Below are 14,978 nucleotides of genomic sequence, written 5' to 3' on the forward strand. Positions count from 1 at the left end.
CTTCAGCCTTTTTGTTTAAATTCTAATGCAAATCGATGTTTGTCTCGTATATGCTTACAAAAAAGAGTGATTGTAATTAGAAACATGTTTTTATCAAAGCTATATGTAGATATAGATAAATAGATATGTAGATATATTTGTATATATTTTGTATATATTTATCCATATGGTCTAAATGAAAGAGAAGTACTTTCAGCGCTTGAGTTAAAATAGGTAATTGCGTGAGAATAGGTGTTGAAGTGAAAATGGGTTTCAATTAGAGAGAGGGAAAAAGTAGTAAACAATAGATTAACAGATGTGCTATTTACTGTCTCTCCTACGTTGTGACTTTTCTAACATGGGGGTAGAGTTTTCTTGCTAAGGATTTTACAAATGAGTAAATCTATTGTTTAGGTGAATTTTATTATAAGAACGTTTTTAATCTAAAGACACCTTTAATTCTTATAAGGCGTGAAAAGCTACACTGTATTAAAAATATCTTTATAAAGATTTTATAAACGAAACGAAAGTGTTTTTAAATTATCAGAATAAGGTAGTAAAAATAGAGTTTCATCTCCAGCAAAGACCTTTAATACACGCTTTCTTTTTTAAAAGAATACACTTTATAAGAATGTTCTTGATGAAAGTTAAGAATATGCTAATAATATCACCATCATGAAATTTTGCTACTCAAGCTAAGAATGCCACTTTTAGAGCATTTTCAATTATAAATTGTCAATTACCCCCAAGTAAGGCTCACTTCTTTCATAAAATGCCATTTTATGCTTGAGACGTAAGTACTAAATGTTAAATCAAGTCTGAAATATGATCGTAACCTAAGAATGCTGTAAGAATATTTTATAAGTATTATATTTTATAATGGATTTACACCATTCTTATAAAACAGCGTGTGTCTTGGCTCCAGCTAAATGTTGTGGAAATTACGGCATATGTTTTAACTTTAAACGAGCCTAAGTTCCCGGCTAAATGTTGTCGAAATTACGGCAGAGTGAAAATAGGTTTTATCTTTAAACGAGCCTTTGTTCCCTGTTAAACGTTGTCAAAAATACGGCGCAGTGAAAATAGGTTTTCATTTCAATGAGCCAAAGCTGCTGCTTAATAACATCCTAATTCAGTCATCTTATACTCCAAATAATGCTTATAAAATCGAAAACCTATATTCACTTTTCGTAATTCAGTCATCTTATACTCCAAATAATGCTTATAAAAACGAAAACCTATATTCACTTTTCGTAATTCAGTCATCTTATACTCCAAATAATGCTTATAAAAAAGAAAACCTATATTCACTTTTCCTAATTCAGTCATCTTATACTCCAAATAATGCTTATAAAAAAGAAAACCTATATTCACTTTTCCTAATTCAGTCATCTTATACTCCAAATAATGCTTATAAAAAAGAAAACCTATATTCACTTTTCGTAATTCAGTCATCTTATACTCCAAAAAATGCTTATAAAAACGAAAACCTATATTCACTTTTCCTAATTCAGTCATCTTATACTCCAAATAATGCTTATAAAAACGAAAACCTATATTCACTTTTCCTAATTCAGTCATCTTTTATTTTCCATTGCACCATTACTTGATGCTTAATAAAGAAGAATACCCTTTTAATAATTGTTCAAATAAAGAAAAATCAAGCAAAAACAAGTTACATAAACACGCTCGTGAAATTATGTTTGACCCCCGTAAAGAGAATTTTTGAAATAAAAGATGATCTCCTCCGCTGTAGCTTCGAAAACTCATACTCACGCAGAATACCTCCCCTCACGCAGACCTATTTTCACATCAGCGCTATAAGTACTGGTGAAATGAAAGGGCCAGAGGACACGGCAAAGACCTTCCAGTTGGTAAATTATTTTCAAAAATAGCTAGAACTGTTCCACGTACTTTTCATAGCCGGAATAACAGAAATAATCATGATATCTTTACTTCACATGAAAATTTCTTTCATTCCTTTGACAACATCATTTCGAATGACAAGAGCAATGCTTTCTATCAATTGCATGTCACTTTAAATCGATTGAAAAAGTCAACTTTGAAGAAGATTGCCTTTAGCATCCTTTCGCATAGTCCTTTGGTTATACTCAATTCTTCGTCTGAACAATACTATCTTTATGTTCTTGACATTATCGAAACTCTTCTCTTTATTCCTGTTGAAAGTAAGAAAAAATCAAAGCGTGCGCCTAAACATATCTGTAGCGTTTTTTTCCATAATAAAGCAATTGAAATTATACATCTTCCTTCTATTCTAAAGCACCCTGCTATCGTATCTCTTTTACCAAACAAAATCTGTGATGAAGAAAATAGACCAGTTGTGACATATAAATTAGGTAACACAATAAGAAATAAAATCTTGAATTATAAAGAGACTGTTGATTCCATTTTCATTGATGATGATGTTTCTTTTCCCCTTGATTCAGACCCAAGATACAATCAACATTTGGAAACCTAAAACTAAAGTTTTCCAAACTAGTTCTGTGCTTAAAGATCAAAATGTACAGCAATATCTTGAATCCTTCCATCGTAAATACGTCATAGTGACGATAGATAAAGCTTCCAAAAACTTTTCCTTTATTTGTAAGAAGTTCTATGTCGCCAAACTCATTGCTGAGGTTTCAGGCAATAATACATATTTGCCTAGTGACATAGACTTCAATACCATCATCAAAACGAATGAGGAAATGTGTAAGCGCTTTGGTTTAGGATTGATAGAAAAAATGAAAACTCTTCCCATCATGTATTGGATGCCAAAAATGCATAAAAATCCTATTGGTTTCAGATTTATTGTAGCCTCTAAAACTTGTAGCACCAAACCGTTGACCGCAGTTGTTTTAAATGTTTTTAAAGTTCTTTACAAACATGTTGAAAGTTTTCACAGAAAATCAAGATTCTTTTCTGGGTTTAGCAAATTTTGGGTGGTTCAAAATTCTTCACCGGTTATTGAACATCTAAATCGGATAAATGCTAAGAAAAAAGCACAAAGAATTTCTACCTTCGATTTTGCTACACTTTATACCACTCTTCCTCATGAATTACTTGTAAAAACTTTGACAGATATCATTAATTTCGTTTTTGATGGGGCCTGTCGCAATAAACTTGGATTTTCTGCAAATTCAGTCTATTGGACAGCAAAAGGAAAAGATAACAGATTTTTTACCAACATTTCCTTTTATCGGAGTGTGTTGAATTTTTAATCAAGAATTGCTATTTCAAAGTTGGTAATCATATACTCAGACAAAACATCGGTATCCCGATGGGAATAGATCCAGCGTCATTTTGGGCTAACCTTTTTCTTTATTATTACGAATCTAAATATGTACAAAATTTGATATCTACTAGTTCTCCTAGAGCATACAATTTTCATTCAGTTGGTAGATTTATTGATGACCTTTGCGCTATTAATGATAGAGATGATTTTTTCTCATGTTATAATGATATATATCCGGAAGAGCTACAGTTGAAAGTTGAACATCATGGAACACATGCAACGTTTTTGGATCTAGATATTAGCATTGAAAATAACATCTTTCGCTACAAATTGTTTGGCAAGAGAGACGCATTTCCCTTTTTCATCGTGAGAATGCCACATAAAGATAGTAATTTACCATCAATCATCTTTTACAACATATATTCTGAGGTCCTACGCATTGCTAGATGCACTCTTCTTTTTGAAGATGTTCTGCCCAGAATTTCAGAACTTTTCAAGCGCATGCTCAATCAGGGAGCTGAAAGATCTTTCTTGCGAAAACAAATTGTAAAATGTTTTGATAGATTTCCAGAGACTTTTATGAAATTCGGAGAATCTTTAAGTGGTTTTTTAGCGCAACTGCATTTTTGAAAAATTGAAACTTTTCTGAATTTTTTTTTTCGTTCTTTCCCGTACAGACGGCTGCACGGACTTTAGGTGTCGAACCGGGTTCTGGGCCTACCTTTTGAAAATTTGTTGATACTTGTATTTTGTCGTTTGTCTTGTTCTTGTCTGTTGTTTACCCTTTTTTGTTTCTTTGTATTTGTGTGGGAGTTTTTGTTTATTTTTCTATGTTTGTTAGTTTGTTTGGACTGCGGGTCGGTTCAGGGTTATGGAATCTGGGGGAGGCTGAGTGTTGGACGTCCATAAAACATGTTTAAAGCCGCTGCGCCTGTCGCAAGTCAGGGACTCCAGATTGCATTGGTTGGGTTTTTGAGTGGTTTTTGGTGTTTGAGTTTTTCTGCTTGGCTTTTTAAACTTTATGTCTATTGGTTTGTTGGTTCTTTTTCGCATAAAATTCTCATTTCTTGACAGGATGTTTGATTGGTTTGATTTATATTCATTTATAAAAATTTAAAAAAATGGAAAAAAATATATAATAAATTATTATTTTATAGAAAGAAAACTGAAAGTTATTTTAAACAGCTTGCATTTTCTTACCACTTCTTGACTAACCAATTCGACGGAAAAAAATCAAATTTTTTATTTTTTATTTACAACAGTACCGTAGGTCGGGGAAACTTCGGACAGATTTTCAAGTTTTTTCTTTATTTCTCCTGGAATATGAAAAAAAGATCAACCAAACTTACTGTACATAACATTTGTGTTATTGTCTTTCAGGAAACCAACGTTACAAGTAAATCAGCCAGGTCATTATGAAAGAAACACCATCTCAATTTCAGAAAGGTCAACTTCGTAAAATGTTAAACTTCGGAATGATTTGCCGTCACTCCAACGATCTACCATCATGACTGGATGCTGCGCTATTTCGAAACAAAAACATTGCACTTGAAGTGCCATTTGTTGAAAAATACCAAGAGACAAATTCGTGTGAGCCGAGAAGTTAACGACATAACGATTCGAATTTCACTTAATTGGTCATTAATTTTCTGGGCGTGCAATGGAAGCGTGAATAACAAAAACTCGTCAACCGATCATTAGACTTTTTATGGACGCTGAACACATGAGAGGGTTTTCCTAACACACTTAAAATTTACGATTTATATAGCGGAAACCTGGGAAATAGTCATAGGGGTTTCCTGAGTAGGCTGTGAATTTCTAAAGCGGGAAAAGAAAGAAGGCGAAAAATTTGAATGTTTTTATAAGTACACATAATTAGAATCCGATCATAAATATAAAAAGTACCACTATAATATGAATTTCAATCTTGAATATAGACAGAATATAGTCAGCAAAATGACTATCAACATAAATGTTTTATGAACACAAATTTACACACTGAATTAAAAAGTACTGAAAAAAATTATTTTTTCGCCTTTTGTTTTAAGCGTTGGCTTTGCCTCTGCGCTGGTCTCGGCTGACAAACATCACATGTGAACGGTATCGTCTCCCAATCAATTTCGTTAACTTTTCGAATGTTATAATGTAAACCGGAACAATGGATGTGGTAGGCCCGGCCACATAAGAGCGCAAAAAAAACAGTACCAAAATGTGTTTAAGGTATTTGAAGCCATAAATTATAACCTTTTCGTCCAAAAATCATAAGCATTGATTTCTACTATCAATGGGTGACGTTTTAATTTAGACACTTTCTGTACCAACAAATGGAGCATGTTTGAAATACTATACTCCCGCCAAAATTGTTAAAACCTGTCATTTCAGATTTAATCCTAGATTTAATCATGGGCTTGTGACACAGGGGTGTACTTAAGGAATTAGTCAGCTGTTACACTTTACTAATCTTATTGTCAATTATATTGTAAAACGAAAATGCCAAAGGGTTGAAATATTTCTAACGAGTTTATATAGACAGGGTGCAGACACTCACATTTCAGAAGCAGTGTCGCTGTTCCAACCGATATTGCAGCCTGGACACACCCAGCTGATGCCATCTCCGTCCTCTTCCTGCGTCATTTCCTCAGTTTCCTCTACTGTATCTGTGGGGAGTTGTTCCTCGGCCTGTTCTCTTTCTTTTGCCGCACGATTTTCGATTGCCTCTATTTCTATTTCATCTATCTCTTCCTCTATATTGAAGTATTCCTCATCCTCATCTTCATCCGATTGTGCGGCCAGGGCTTCCTCTAGCTCCAATGTCAATTGCTCTTCGACGTCACTATCATCAGTGTCTGTATCAACCTCTCTGTCATTGATGACGTTCGATGGCCCTGGTTGTTCACCATCGTCCACACTGGCTTGTGCTTGGGTCTGTGCTGGTTGCTGTGAAACCTCAAGGACTTCAGTAGTTGTAGCCGCCTGGGTATCCAGCATGTCGCAAGCATTTTTGCCAGGCTCACATTTCTTGCCTCTGGTTTGTTTGTCTAAGGGAGAAAACAGTTGTCATTTCAAGTATTTCAAGAAGAGCAAGATTTTTCCATTGTGTGACATCAACGACCGGTTTTCCATCTTTTTAACGAGGACAAAACCTACTGTTAAAATCCTGGGGGGGTACTAGGGTTGAGGGAGAGATTGCTATTTGCTGACAAATCAGAAAGTCTTAAATTAGTCTCTCTAAGGGTCACCTTAGAGAGACTGATTTAAAACTTTCTGATTTTTCCGACCCTTCGAGAGACTTTGGAAGGTGAAAAAACCGACCGACCTTAAGCCACGCACATACCCAGCACTCATTTTTGCCTAAGTAACACTCCCCACCCGGGTTAAAATCTTTGTAGTGGATTTGGTGAACAAATAAGCATATCTGTAAGCTTGTTGATTGGTGTATACTTGGGTGTAACTTTCGTTTATCTTTTCCATTTTAATGACTCCCTTTTTTCGGAAGAATTCAATTCACAATATAGCTAGGCGTAACCGAGTCTGTTTAAAAAAAGGAAATATGCTTATAAGAACGTGTACTCACTGGTTACAGAACATGTTCGGTTGTTTTCGAGAAAGTCTAGAACACTATCATTGAATATATTTAAATCAAAGCCATCAACACATGAACACGTGAAGGTATCTTCTTTGCTATCTTAGTACGGTCCAGTGGGTGAATGCCACACGTTCGAAATCCTAAAATGACGTGAATGATAGAATTCATTAAATGTGATATCGACTGTTCATGGCTTCATTAGACGAAGGTAGAAGAGCAAATTTCACCCACCCTAATTTAACACTCAAAAATCCACAATTTATCCGGCCCGTCGGCATAAACCGTTGTCGTATCTTTTTAACTCTAAGTTCATTACGTTGACTCCCAAAAATAATTTGTATTTGCACGTCCAATTAAGAAGTAAGAATCACTGACGGGAAAATTATCAAGTCTCCATAAAAAAAGAGATGCCTTGGAGTTTTTACAAGATACTTTAATAATTGGTCATGTAAAGCGATAGAGATGACGCGTTCTTTAGAAAAAGTAATAAGATTCTTTTATTACATCTTAACAACCAACCAAATCAAATAAGAGCTAGTAAAAACTCCAGCTTGTCCCATAAAAAAGGCATTTTTATGAAAATCAACCGCTATCATATATAAAAATGCATACTAACCAGATTCTAGGGCAGTTCCAAGCTCGCGTTCTATCCTGATAAAAGTACTCCTTAGAATTGCCGGAAAGCACGTTTTTTGTAAGTCATCCTTAATTCTGGTTTCCCGTCTCCATGCCTCCAAGCTTTGCCGCCAAAACTTCTTTACTGGGGAGAAAACGGCAACATCAAGGGGTTGTGAAATGTGGGTGGTGTTCGGAATGAGCGGAATGAATGCAATGTTGTGACGGCGGCATTCAATCAAGACGTCAGCAGTGTAATGACACCCAAGATTGTCACCAATGATGACCTTCTTTCCAGTCAACTCCTTTAGACGTGGTAACGCTAGGTCCATAAACCATTTGGTGAAGGATTGTGCCTCAAACCAACCATTTTTACTCATAGTATACGAAGCACCTTAGAGTAATGTGATAAGACGTTATTTCCACTATAATACACCCCTGTCTCAGTGCCCCGGTGGAACCTTTTCCCACGGTGGGGATGAAAATTTCTATCGAAATCCCAATATGGATAGAAAATCTATTGTTTCCAGCTCAAAATTTACAGTGGGGATGGTTTTGGAGGCCAATTTTTTCCATTAAATTTTCAATGGGGATAGCCCACAATTAAGTCACTCAGGTATTGTCTGTAAATCAATGCTAAGGCAGGCTATGTGAACGGTAAAATAACTACGCAAAAAACCTTATTGTTGACGAATATGAAATAGGAGGAGTCAGTTACTACATAGAAACATACATACCTCTTGGCCCGTGTTTCTTCCAGTTTTCCCACATACATTTCGATTTATATACAATCATGGGTGGCATGAACTCGCCCTTCGGGTTGCCGCAACACATGACTGAAAATGAAGTTTTCGAGTGAGGCATGCATCGTTCAACTCTCCGTCTCCTCTTAGATACAATGACCTGGACGAGATAATATATGTCGATAAAGTTAATTAGCGTGCCCTGTGAAACAGAGATATGGTGCTCACAATCCAAAAAGACTCCTGTTGTAATGGACGCGGTCAGATCTTAATGGGCTAGCTAGGTTAGCTAAGTAAAAAATTGAACATCAATGTAATCCTGAACTTCCTGACACGAATACTAACATCTACAGTTACACAAAAGGTACGAGAATTCAATTAAACTTTTGATAAAATTAGTTAACCTATGATTAGGAATTGAGTATAAAATCTCCACCTTTGTAAAACCGAAGATTATAAATCCCTATATTTGGTTATTTGCCTGATTTTATCTGAAAAGGTACGAATTTGCATTTGGGTCACAGGAGAAGGGGTTAAAAAACCTTTTCTGATGTAAAAAACGGTCAGATTTGATCAATAATTCAGAAATGTTTTAACCTTTTTCTTTCCTGGATCGTCAGTGAAATTAGTCTCGTCAAAATTCCAAATATTCTCTGGCGGTACCCCGTCGAGTTCTTTTTCCAGATTGATGAAAATTTGTTTACATCTTCCAAACTTTAACCCACTTGTTCGGTTTGACGTTGTCTACACTTCGTAGTTTGAGTTTGAAGTCACGAATAAAGCGTTCGGTCCAATCCATGCTGGGGAGGTTTTCATTTCTGAACAACTGTAAGACAATATATACATGTTTTATATAAGCGTATAGGTTCAGCGATGCCTAGGTTGAGGGCGTGGCAAGGCCGAATACTGTTCGTAAGAGTGCTTATACCCCGAGCAAAATGTTAGGAAAAATCCGTGAAACCCAGCCCAAATCAGGATAATTTTCTTAGTCTCGAGAAATGCCTAGTATATGCTTAAATTATTGCCATTACTGATTCTAGATGTTTATAACTTCAATGCTTATAAAAAAACATAATAATGTAAATTGGTTTAATAAAATTCTTCACAATTCTGGCAGTTCATTTCCCCTAAAAACACATCAGAATATTTCCCTAACCTTTACGCCCTTTTTGTTTAGGTAGTCTTGCACAAAGTATCGTAGGTCTGTTCTGTCCATGGGTACCTGCCACTCACATGTCAGCTCTACCATTGAAGCCAGTGCCTTCTCTTCATCATGACTGAGAACGGTCGGGCGATTGTCTGAGAGTATGCAGAGGAAAATAATTTTATAAAGGCAAATTTTATAAATTTATAAAGGCAATTCTTTGTTAAAAGTCTTAAAGAACCTAAGATATAACTGTTATGTTCAAATACTAAAATCAATTTACCGACTATGGTCAGAGCCCTTAAATGAAATCCTTATAATAAGTTCCCTCTTTTTTCTCGGGTATCGTAAATATTACCTTTTATTTTGTCATACAGAGTGGACCGTGGGATTTTATATTTTAGCGCGATATCTTTGACTTTTTTTCCCAACCTGATTTCTGTTAACGCCCTCTCCATTGTCCCATCGTTTGGGTCATACTTTGTCTGGTATTGACGAGCTCCCGTACTTCCCCGCTTTNAGTTTATATAGACAGGGTGCAGACACTCACATTTCAGAAGCAGTGTCGCTGTTCCAACCGATATTGCAGCCTGGACACACCCAGCTGATGCCATCTCCGTCCTCTTCCTGCGTCATTTCCTCAGTTTCCTCTACTGTATCTGTGGGGAGTTGTTCCTCGGCCTGTTGTCTTTCTTTTGCCGCAAGATTTTCGATTGCCTCTATTTCTATTTCATCCATCTCTTCCTCTATATTGAAGTATTCCTCATCCTCATCTTCATCCGATTGTGCGGCCAGGGCTTCCTCTAGCTCCAATGTCAATTGCTCTTCGACGTCACTATCATCAGTGTCTGTATCAACCTCTCTGTCATTGATGACGTTCGATGGCCCTGGTTGTTCACCATCGTCCACACTGGCTTGTGCTTGGGTCTGTGCTGGTTGCTGTGAAACCTCAAGGACTTCAGTAGTTGTAGCCGCCTGGGTATCCAGCATGTCGCAAGCATTTTTGCCAGGCTCACATTTCTTGCCTCTGGTTTGTTTGTCTAAGGGAGAAAACAGTTGTCATTTCAAGTATTTCAAGAAGAGCAAGATTTTTCCATTGTGTGACATCAACGACCGGTTTTCCATCTTTTTAACGAGGACAAAACCTACTGTTAAAATCCTGGGGGGGTACTAGGGTTGAGGGAGAGATTGCTATTTGCTGACAAATCAGAAAGTCTTAAATTAGTCTCTCTAAGGGTCACCTTAGAGAGACTGATTTAAAACTTTCTGATTTTTCCGACCCTTCGAGAGACTTTGGAAGGTGAAAAAACCGACCGACCTTAAGCCACGCACATACCCAGCACTCATTTTTGCCTAAGTAACACTCCCCACCCGGGTTAAAATCTTTGTAGTGGATTTGGTGAACAAATAAGCATATCTGTAAGCTTGTTGATTGGTGTATACTTGGGTGTAACTTTCGTTTATCTTTTCCATTTTAATGACTCCCTTTTTTCGGAAGAATTCAATTCACAATATAGCTAGGCGTAACCGAGTCTGTTTAAAAAAAGGAAATATGCTTATAAGAACGTGTACTCACTGGTTACAGAACATGTTCGGTTGTTTTCGAGAAAGTCTAGAACACTATCATTGAATATATTTAAATCAAAGCCATCAACAACATGAACACGTGAAGGTATCTTCTTTGCTATCTTAGTACGGTCCAGTGGGTGAATGCCACACGTTCGAAATCCTAAAATGACGTGGAATGATGATAGAATTCATTAAAATGTGATATCGACTGTTCATGGCTTCATTAGACGAAGGTAGAAGAGCAAATTTCACCCTAATTTAACACTCAAAAATCCACAATTTATCCGGCCCGTCGGCATAAACCGTTGTCGTATCTTTTTAAACTCTAAGTTCATTACGTTGACTCCCAAAAATAATTTGTATTTGCACGTCCAATTAAGAAGTAAGAATCACTGACGGGAAAATTATCAAGTCTCCATAAAAAAGAGATGCCTTGGAGTTTTTTACAAGATACTTTAATAATTGGTCATGTAAAGCGATAGAGATGACGCGTTCTTTAGAAAAAGGTAATAAGATTCTTTTATTACATCTTAACAACCAACCAAATCAAATAAGAGCTAGTAAAAACTCCAGCTTGTCCCATAAAAAAGGCATTTTTATGAAAATCAACCGCTATCATATATAAAAATGCATACTAACCAGATTCTAGGGCAGTTCCAAGCTCGCGTTCTATCCTGATAAAAGTACTCCTTAGAATTGCCGGAAAGCACGTTTTTTGTAAGTCATCCTTAATTCTGGTTTCCCGTCTCCATGCCTCCAAGCTTTGCCGCCAAAACTTCTTTACTGGGGAGAAAACGGCAACATCAAGGGGTTGTGAAATGTGGGTGGTGTTCGGAATGAGCGGAATGAATGCAATGTTGTGACGGCGGCATTCAATCAAGACGTCAGCAGTGTAATGACACCCAAGATTGTCACCAATGATGACCTTCTTTCCAGTCAACTCCTTTAGACGTGGTAACGCTAGGTCCATAAACCATTTGGTGAAGGATTGTGCCTCAAACCAACCATTTTTACTCATAGTATACGAAGCACCTTAGAGTAATGTGATAAGACGTTATTTCCACTATAATACACCCCTGTCTCAGTGCCCCGGTGGAACCTTTTCCCACGGTGGGGATGAAAATTTCTATCGAAATCCCAATATGGATAGAAAATCTATTGTTTCCAGCTCAAAATTTACAGTGGGGATGGTTTTGGAGTCCAATTTTTTCCATTAAATTTTCAATGGGGATAGCCCACAATTAAGTCACTCAGGTATTGTCTGTAAATCAATGCTAAGGCAGGCTATGTGAACGGTAAAATAACTACGCAAAAAAACCTTATTGTTGACGAATATGAAATAGGAGGAGTCAGTTACTACATAGAAACATACATACCTCTTGGCCCGTGTTTCTTCCAGTTTTCCCACATACATTTCGATTTATATACAATCATGGGTGGCATGAACTCGCCCTTCGGGTTGCCGCAACACATGACTGAAAATGAAGTTTTCGAGTGAGGCATGCATCGTTCAACTCTCCGTCTCCTCTTAGATACAATGACCTGGACGAGATAATATATGTCGATAAAGAAAGTTAATTAGCGTGCCCTGTGAAACAGAGATATGGTGCTCACAATCCAAAAAGACTCCTGTGTAATGGACGCGGTCAGATCTTAATGGGCTAGCTAGGTTAGCTAAGTAAAAAATTGAACATCAATGTAATCCTGAACTTTCCTGACACGAATACTAACATCTACAGTTACACAAAAGGTACGAGAATTCAATTAAACTTTTGATAAAATTAGTTAACCTATGATTAGGAATTGAGTATAAAATCTCCACCTTTGTAAAACCGAAGATTATAAATCCCTATATTTGGTTATTTGCCTGATTTTATCTGAAAAGGTACGAATTTGCATTTGGGTCACAGGAGAAGGGGTTAAAAAACCTTTTCTGATGTAAAAAACGGTCAGATTTGATCAATAATTCAGAAATGTTTTAACCTTTTTCTTTCCTGGATCGTCGTCAGTGAAATTAGTCTCGTCAAAATTCCAAATATTCTCTGGCGGTACCCCGTCGAGTTCTTTTTCCAGATTGATGAAAAATTTGTTTACATCTTCCAAACTTAACCCACTTCTGTTCGGTTTGACGTTGTCTACACTTCGTAGTTTGAGTTTGAAGTCACGAATAAAGCGTTCGGTCCAATCCATGCTGGGGAGGTTTTCATTTCTGAACAACTGTAAGACAATATATACATGTTTTTATATAAGCGTATAGGTTCAGCGATGCCTAGGTTGAGGGCGTGGCAAGGCCGAATACTGTTCGTAAGAGTGCTTATACCCCGAGCAAAATGTTAGGAAAAATCCGTGAAACCCAGCCCAAATCAGGATAATTTTCTTAGTCTCGAGAAATGCCTAGTATATGCTTAAATTATTGCCATTACTGATTCTAGATGTTTATAACTTCAATGCTTATAAAAAAACATAATAATGTAAATTGGTTTAATAAAATTCTTCACAATTCTGGCAGTTCATTTCCCCTAAAAAACACATCAGAATATTTCCCTAACCTTTACGCCCTTTTTGTTTAGGTAGTCTTGCACAAAGTATCGTAGGTCTGTTCTGTCCATGGGTACCTGCCACTCACATGTCAGCTCTACCATTGAAGCCAGTGCCTTCTCTTCATCATGACTGAGAACGGTCGGGCGTCCAACTTTCTTTGGGTGATTGTCTGAGAGTATGCAGAGGAAAATAATTTTATAAAGGCAAATTTTATAAATTTATAAAGGCAATTCTTTGTTAAAAGTCTTAAAGAACCTAAGATATAACTGTTATGTTCAAATACTAAAATCAATTTACCGACTATGGTCAGAGCCCTTAAATGAAATCCTTATAATAAGTTCCCTCTTTTTCTCGGGTATCGTAAATATTACCTTTTATTTTGTCATACAGAGTGGACCGTGGGATTTTATATTTTAGCGCGATATCTTTGACTTTTTTTCCCAACCTGATTTCTGTTAACGCCCTCTCCATTGTCCCATCGTTTGGGTCATACTTTGTCTGGTATTGACGAGCTCCGTACTTCCCCGCTTTTCTCTTTGGATGTCTTGCCATGATGCTTTGTTCCTACTGCAAAGGAAATATAGTTTTGTTATATTGCTGCAACAATGGAGATAAATCATAAAGAATTTGTGTCCATTCATTTTTGCCAGCATTGGCTCGATGGCTCTTGATTAATCATAGCGTGTGAACGTGCTACGTATGAGAGAGAGAACGACAATGGTCGTTCGCGCCACGCAGAAGAGTCGGTCACTTTCGATTACACCGGCACTCTTATTCCCTTGCGGCACGAACACACTGCGACTGATCAAGGCCGTCCCAAGGGAACGCCTCACCTTTAGCATTGTATTACAGGCTGACTGTACACAACTTGTTAAGATATAGTGGATTACAAAATTACCAAAACACATTTGGGACAAACTTCACTTGTGGTGCCCAAATTAAATTTTTGTAAGACAACATGTAAGCGCTATAATTTATTGGAGGACAGGCTAACAAAGAAAAAAGAAAATATCCATACACCTGGATGATAGACATGGGTTTCTGCAAAGTATGTATTAGATCATGGTTTGCCCTGGAATCAGGTAACAATAAAAAACCCTTTTCAAATCCCCAATACTTTTATCGGTACAGGCTAAGTGAAATAAGCCCATACATCCACAACAAATATACAGGCCCTGCAATTTAGGTAGAATTAAGTGTAACTGTAACTGAAACAGGGGTGGCTTATGTCACGAAAACATGATTGACCCACTAAAATAAACATTTCAGCCCAAAGCTATAGCTAATAATTTACATGTAAATTTAAAAGGATAAATAAAATTTTCTTACCTTTGGATGTGTTTTGATGTAGATTTGTTTCAGTGTGTCATGCGAGTATGTATGTATGTGTATTTGGATACACAATCTGTGCTCAAGGCATTTATACACAAAACTGCACACGTGTGTAAACAGTGGTCACCCGCGCATTCACACTCACGAGATGAAAAAATTATTTACCGCCCTTTCAATACGCCCCTACGTCACTGACCCAGTGTGAGACCCCCGCCTCACTGGAAAATTTGACCG

The 14,978-nt window shown here is 36.9% G+C and overlaps 2 protein-coding genes across 2 annotated transcripts; both read right to left on the reverse strand.

The window, feature by feature from the left end:
- Positions 1-5,733: 5,733 nt before the first annotated feature.
- LOC136823463 (uncharacterized) lies at positions 5,734-6,862 on the reverse strand. Its single transcript, XM_067079656.1, has 2 exons — positions 6,789-6,862; positions 5,734-6,252 (listed from the first exon to the last, which is right to left on the reverse strand). The coding sequence occupies exon 2, from the start codon at positions 6,200-6,202 to the stop codon at positions 5,759-5,761; it is 444 nt and encodes a 147-aa protein (XP_066935757.1). The 5' UTR covers positions 6,203-6,252; positions 6,789-6,862; the 3' UTR covers positions 5,734-5,758.
- Positions 6,863-9,848: 2,986 nt separating this feature from the next.
- Positions 9,849-14,805, reverse strand: LOC136823458 (uncharacterized). Its single transcript, XM_067079650.1, has 8 exons — positions 14,742-14,805; positions 13,784-13,979; positions 13,421-13,581; positions 12,855-13,088; positions 12,248-12,413; positions 11,511-11,903; positions 10,879-11,031; positions 9,849-10,342 (listed from the first exon to the last, which is right to left on the reverse strand). Exons 2-8 carry the CDS (start codon positions 13,962-13,964, stop codon positions 9,849-9,851), a joined length of 1,782 nt encoding a protein of 593 aa, XP_066935751.1. The 5' UTR covers positions 13,965-13,979; positions 14,742-14,805.
- Positions 14,806-14,978: the final 173 nt, after the last annotated feature.

The sequence above is a fragment of the Clytia hemisphaerica genome, unplaced genomic scaffold (assembly GCF_902728285.1).
Source record: "Clytia hemisphaerica strain Z4C2 unplaced genomic scaffold, Clytia hemisphaerica genome assembly, whole genome shotgun sequence".
Lineage (NCBI taxonomy): Eukaryota > Metazoa > Cnidaria > Hydrozoa > Leptothecata > Clytiidae > Clytia > Clytia hemisphaerica.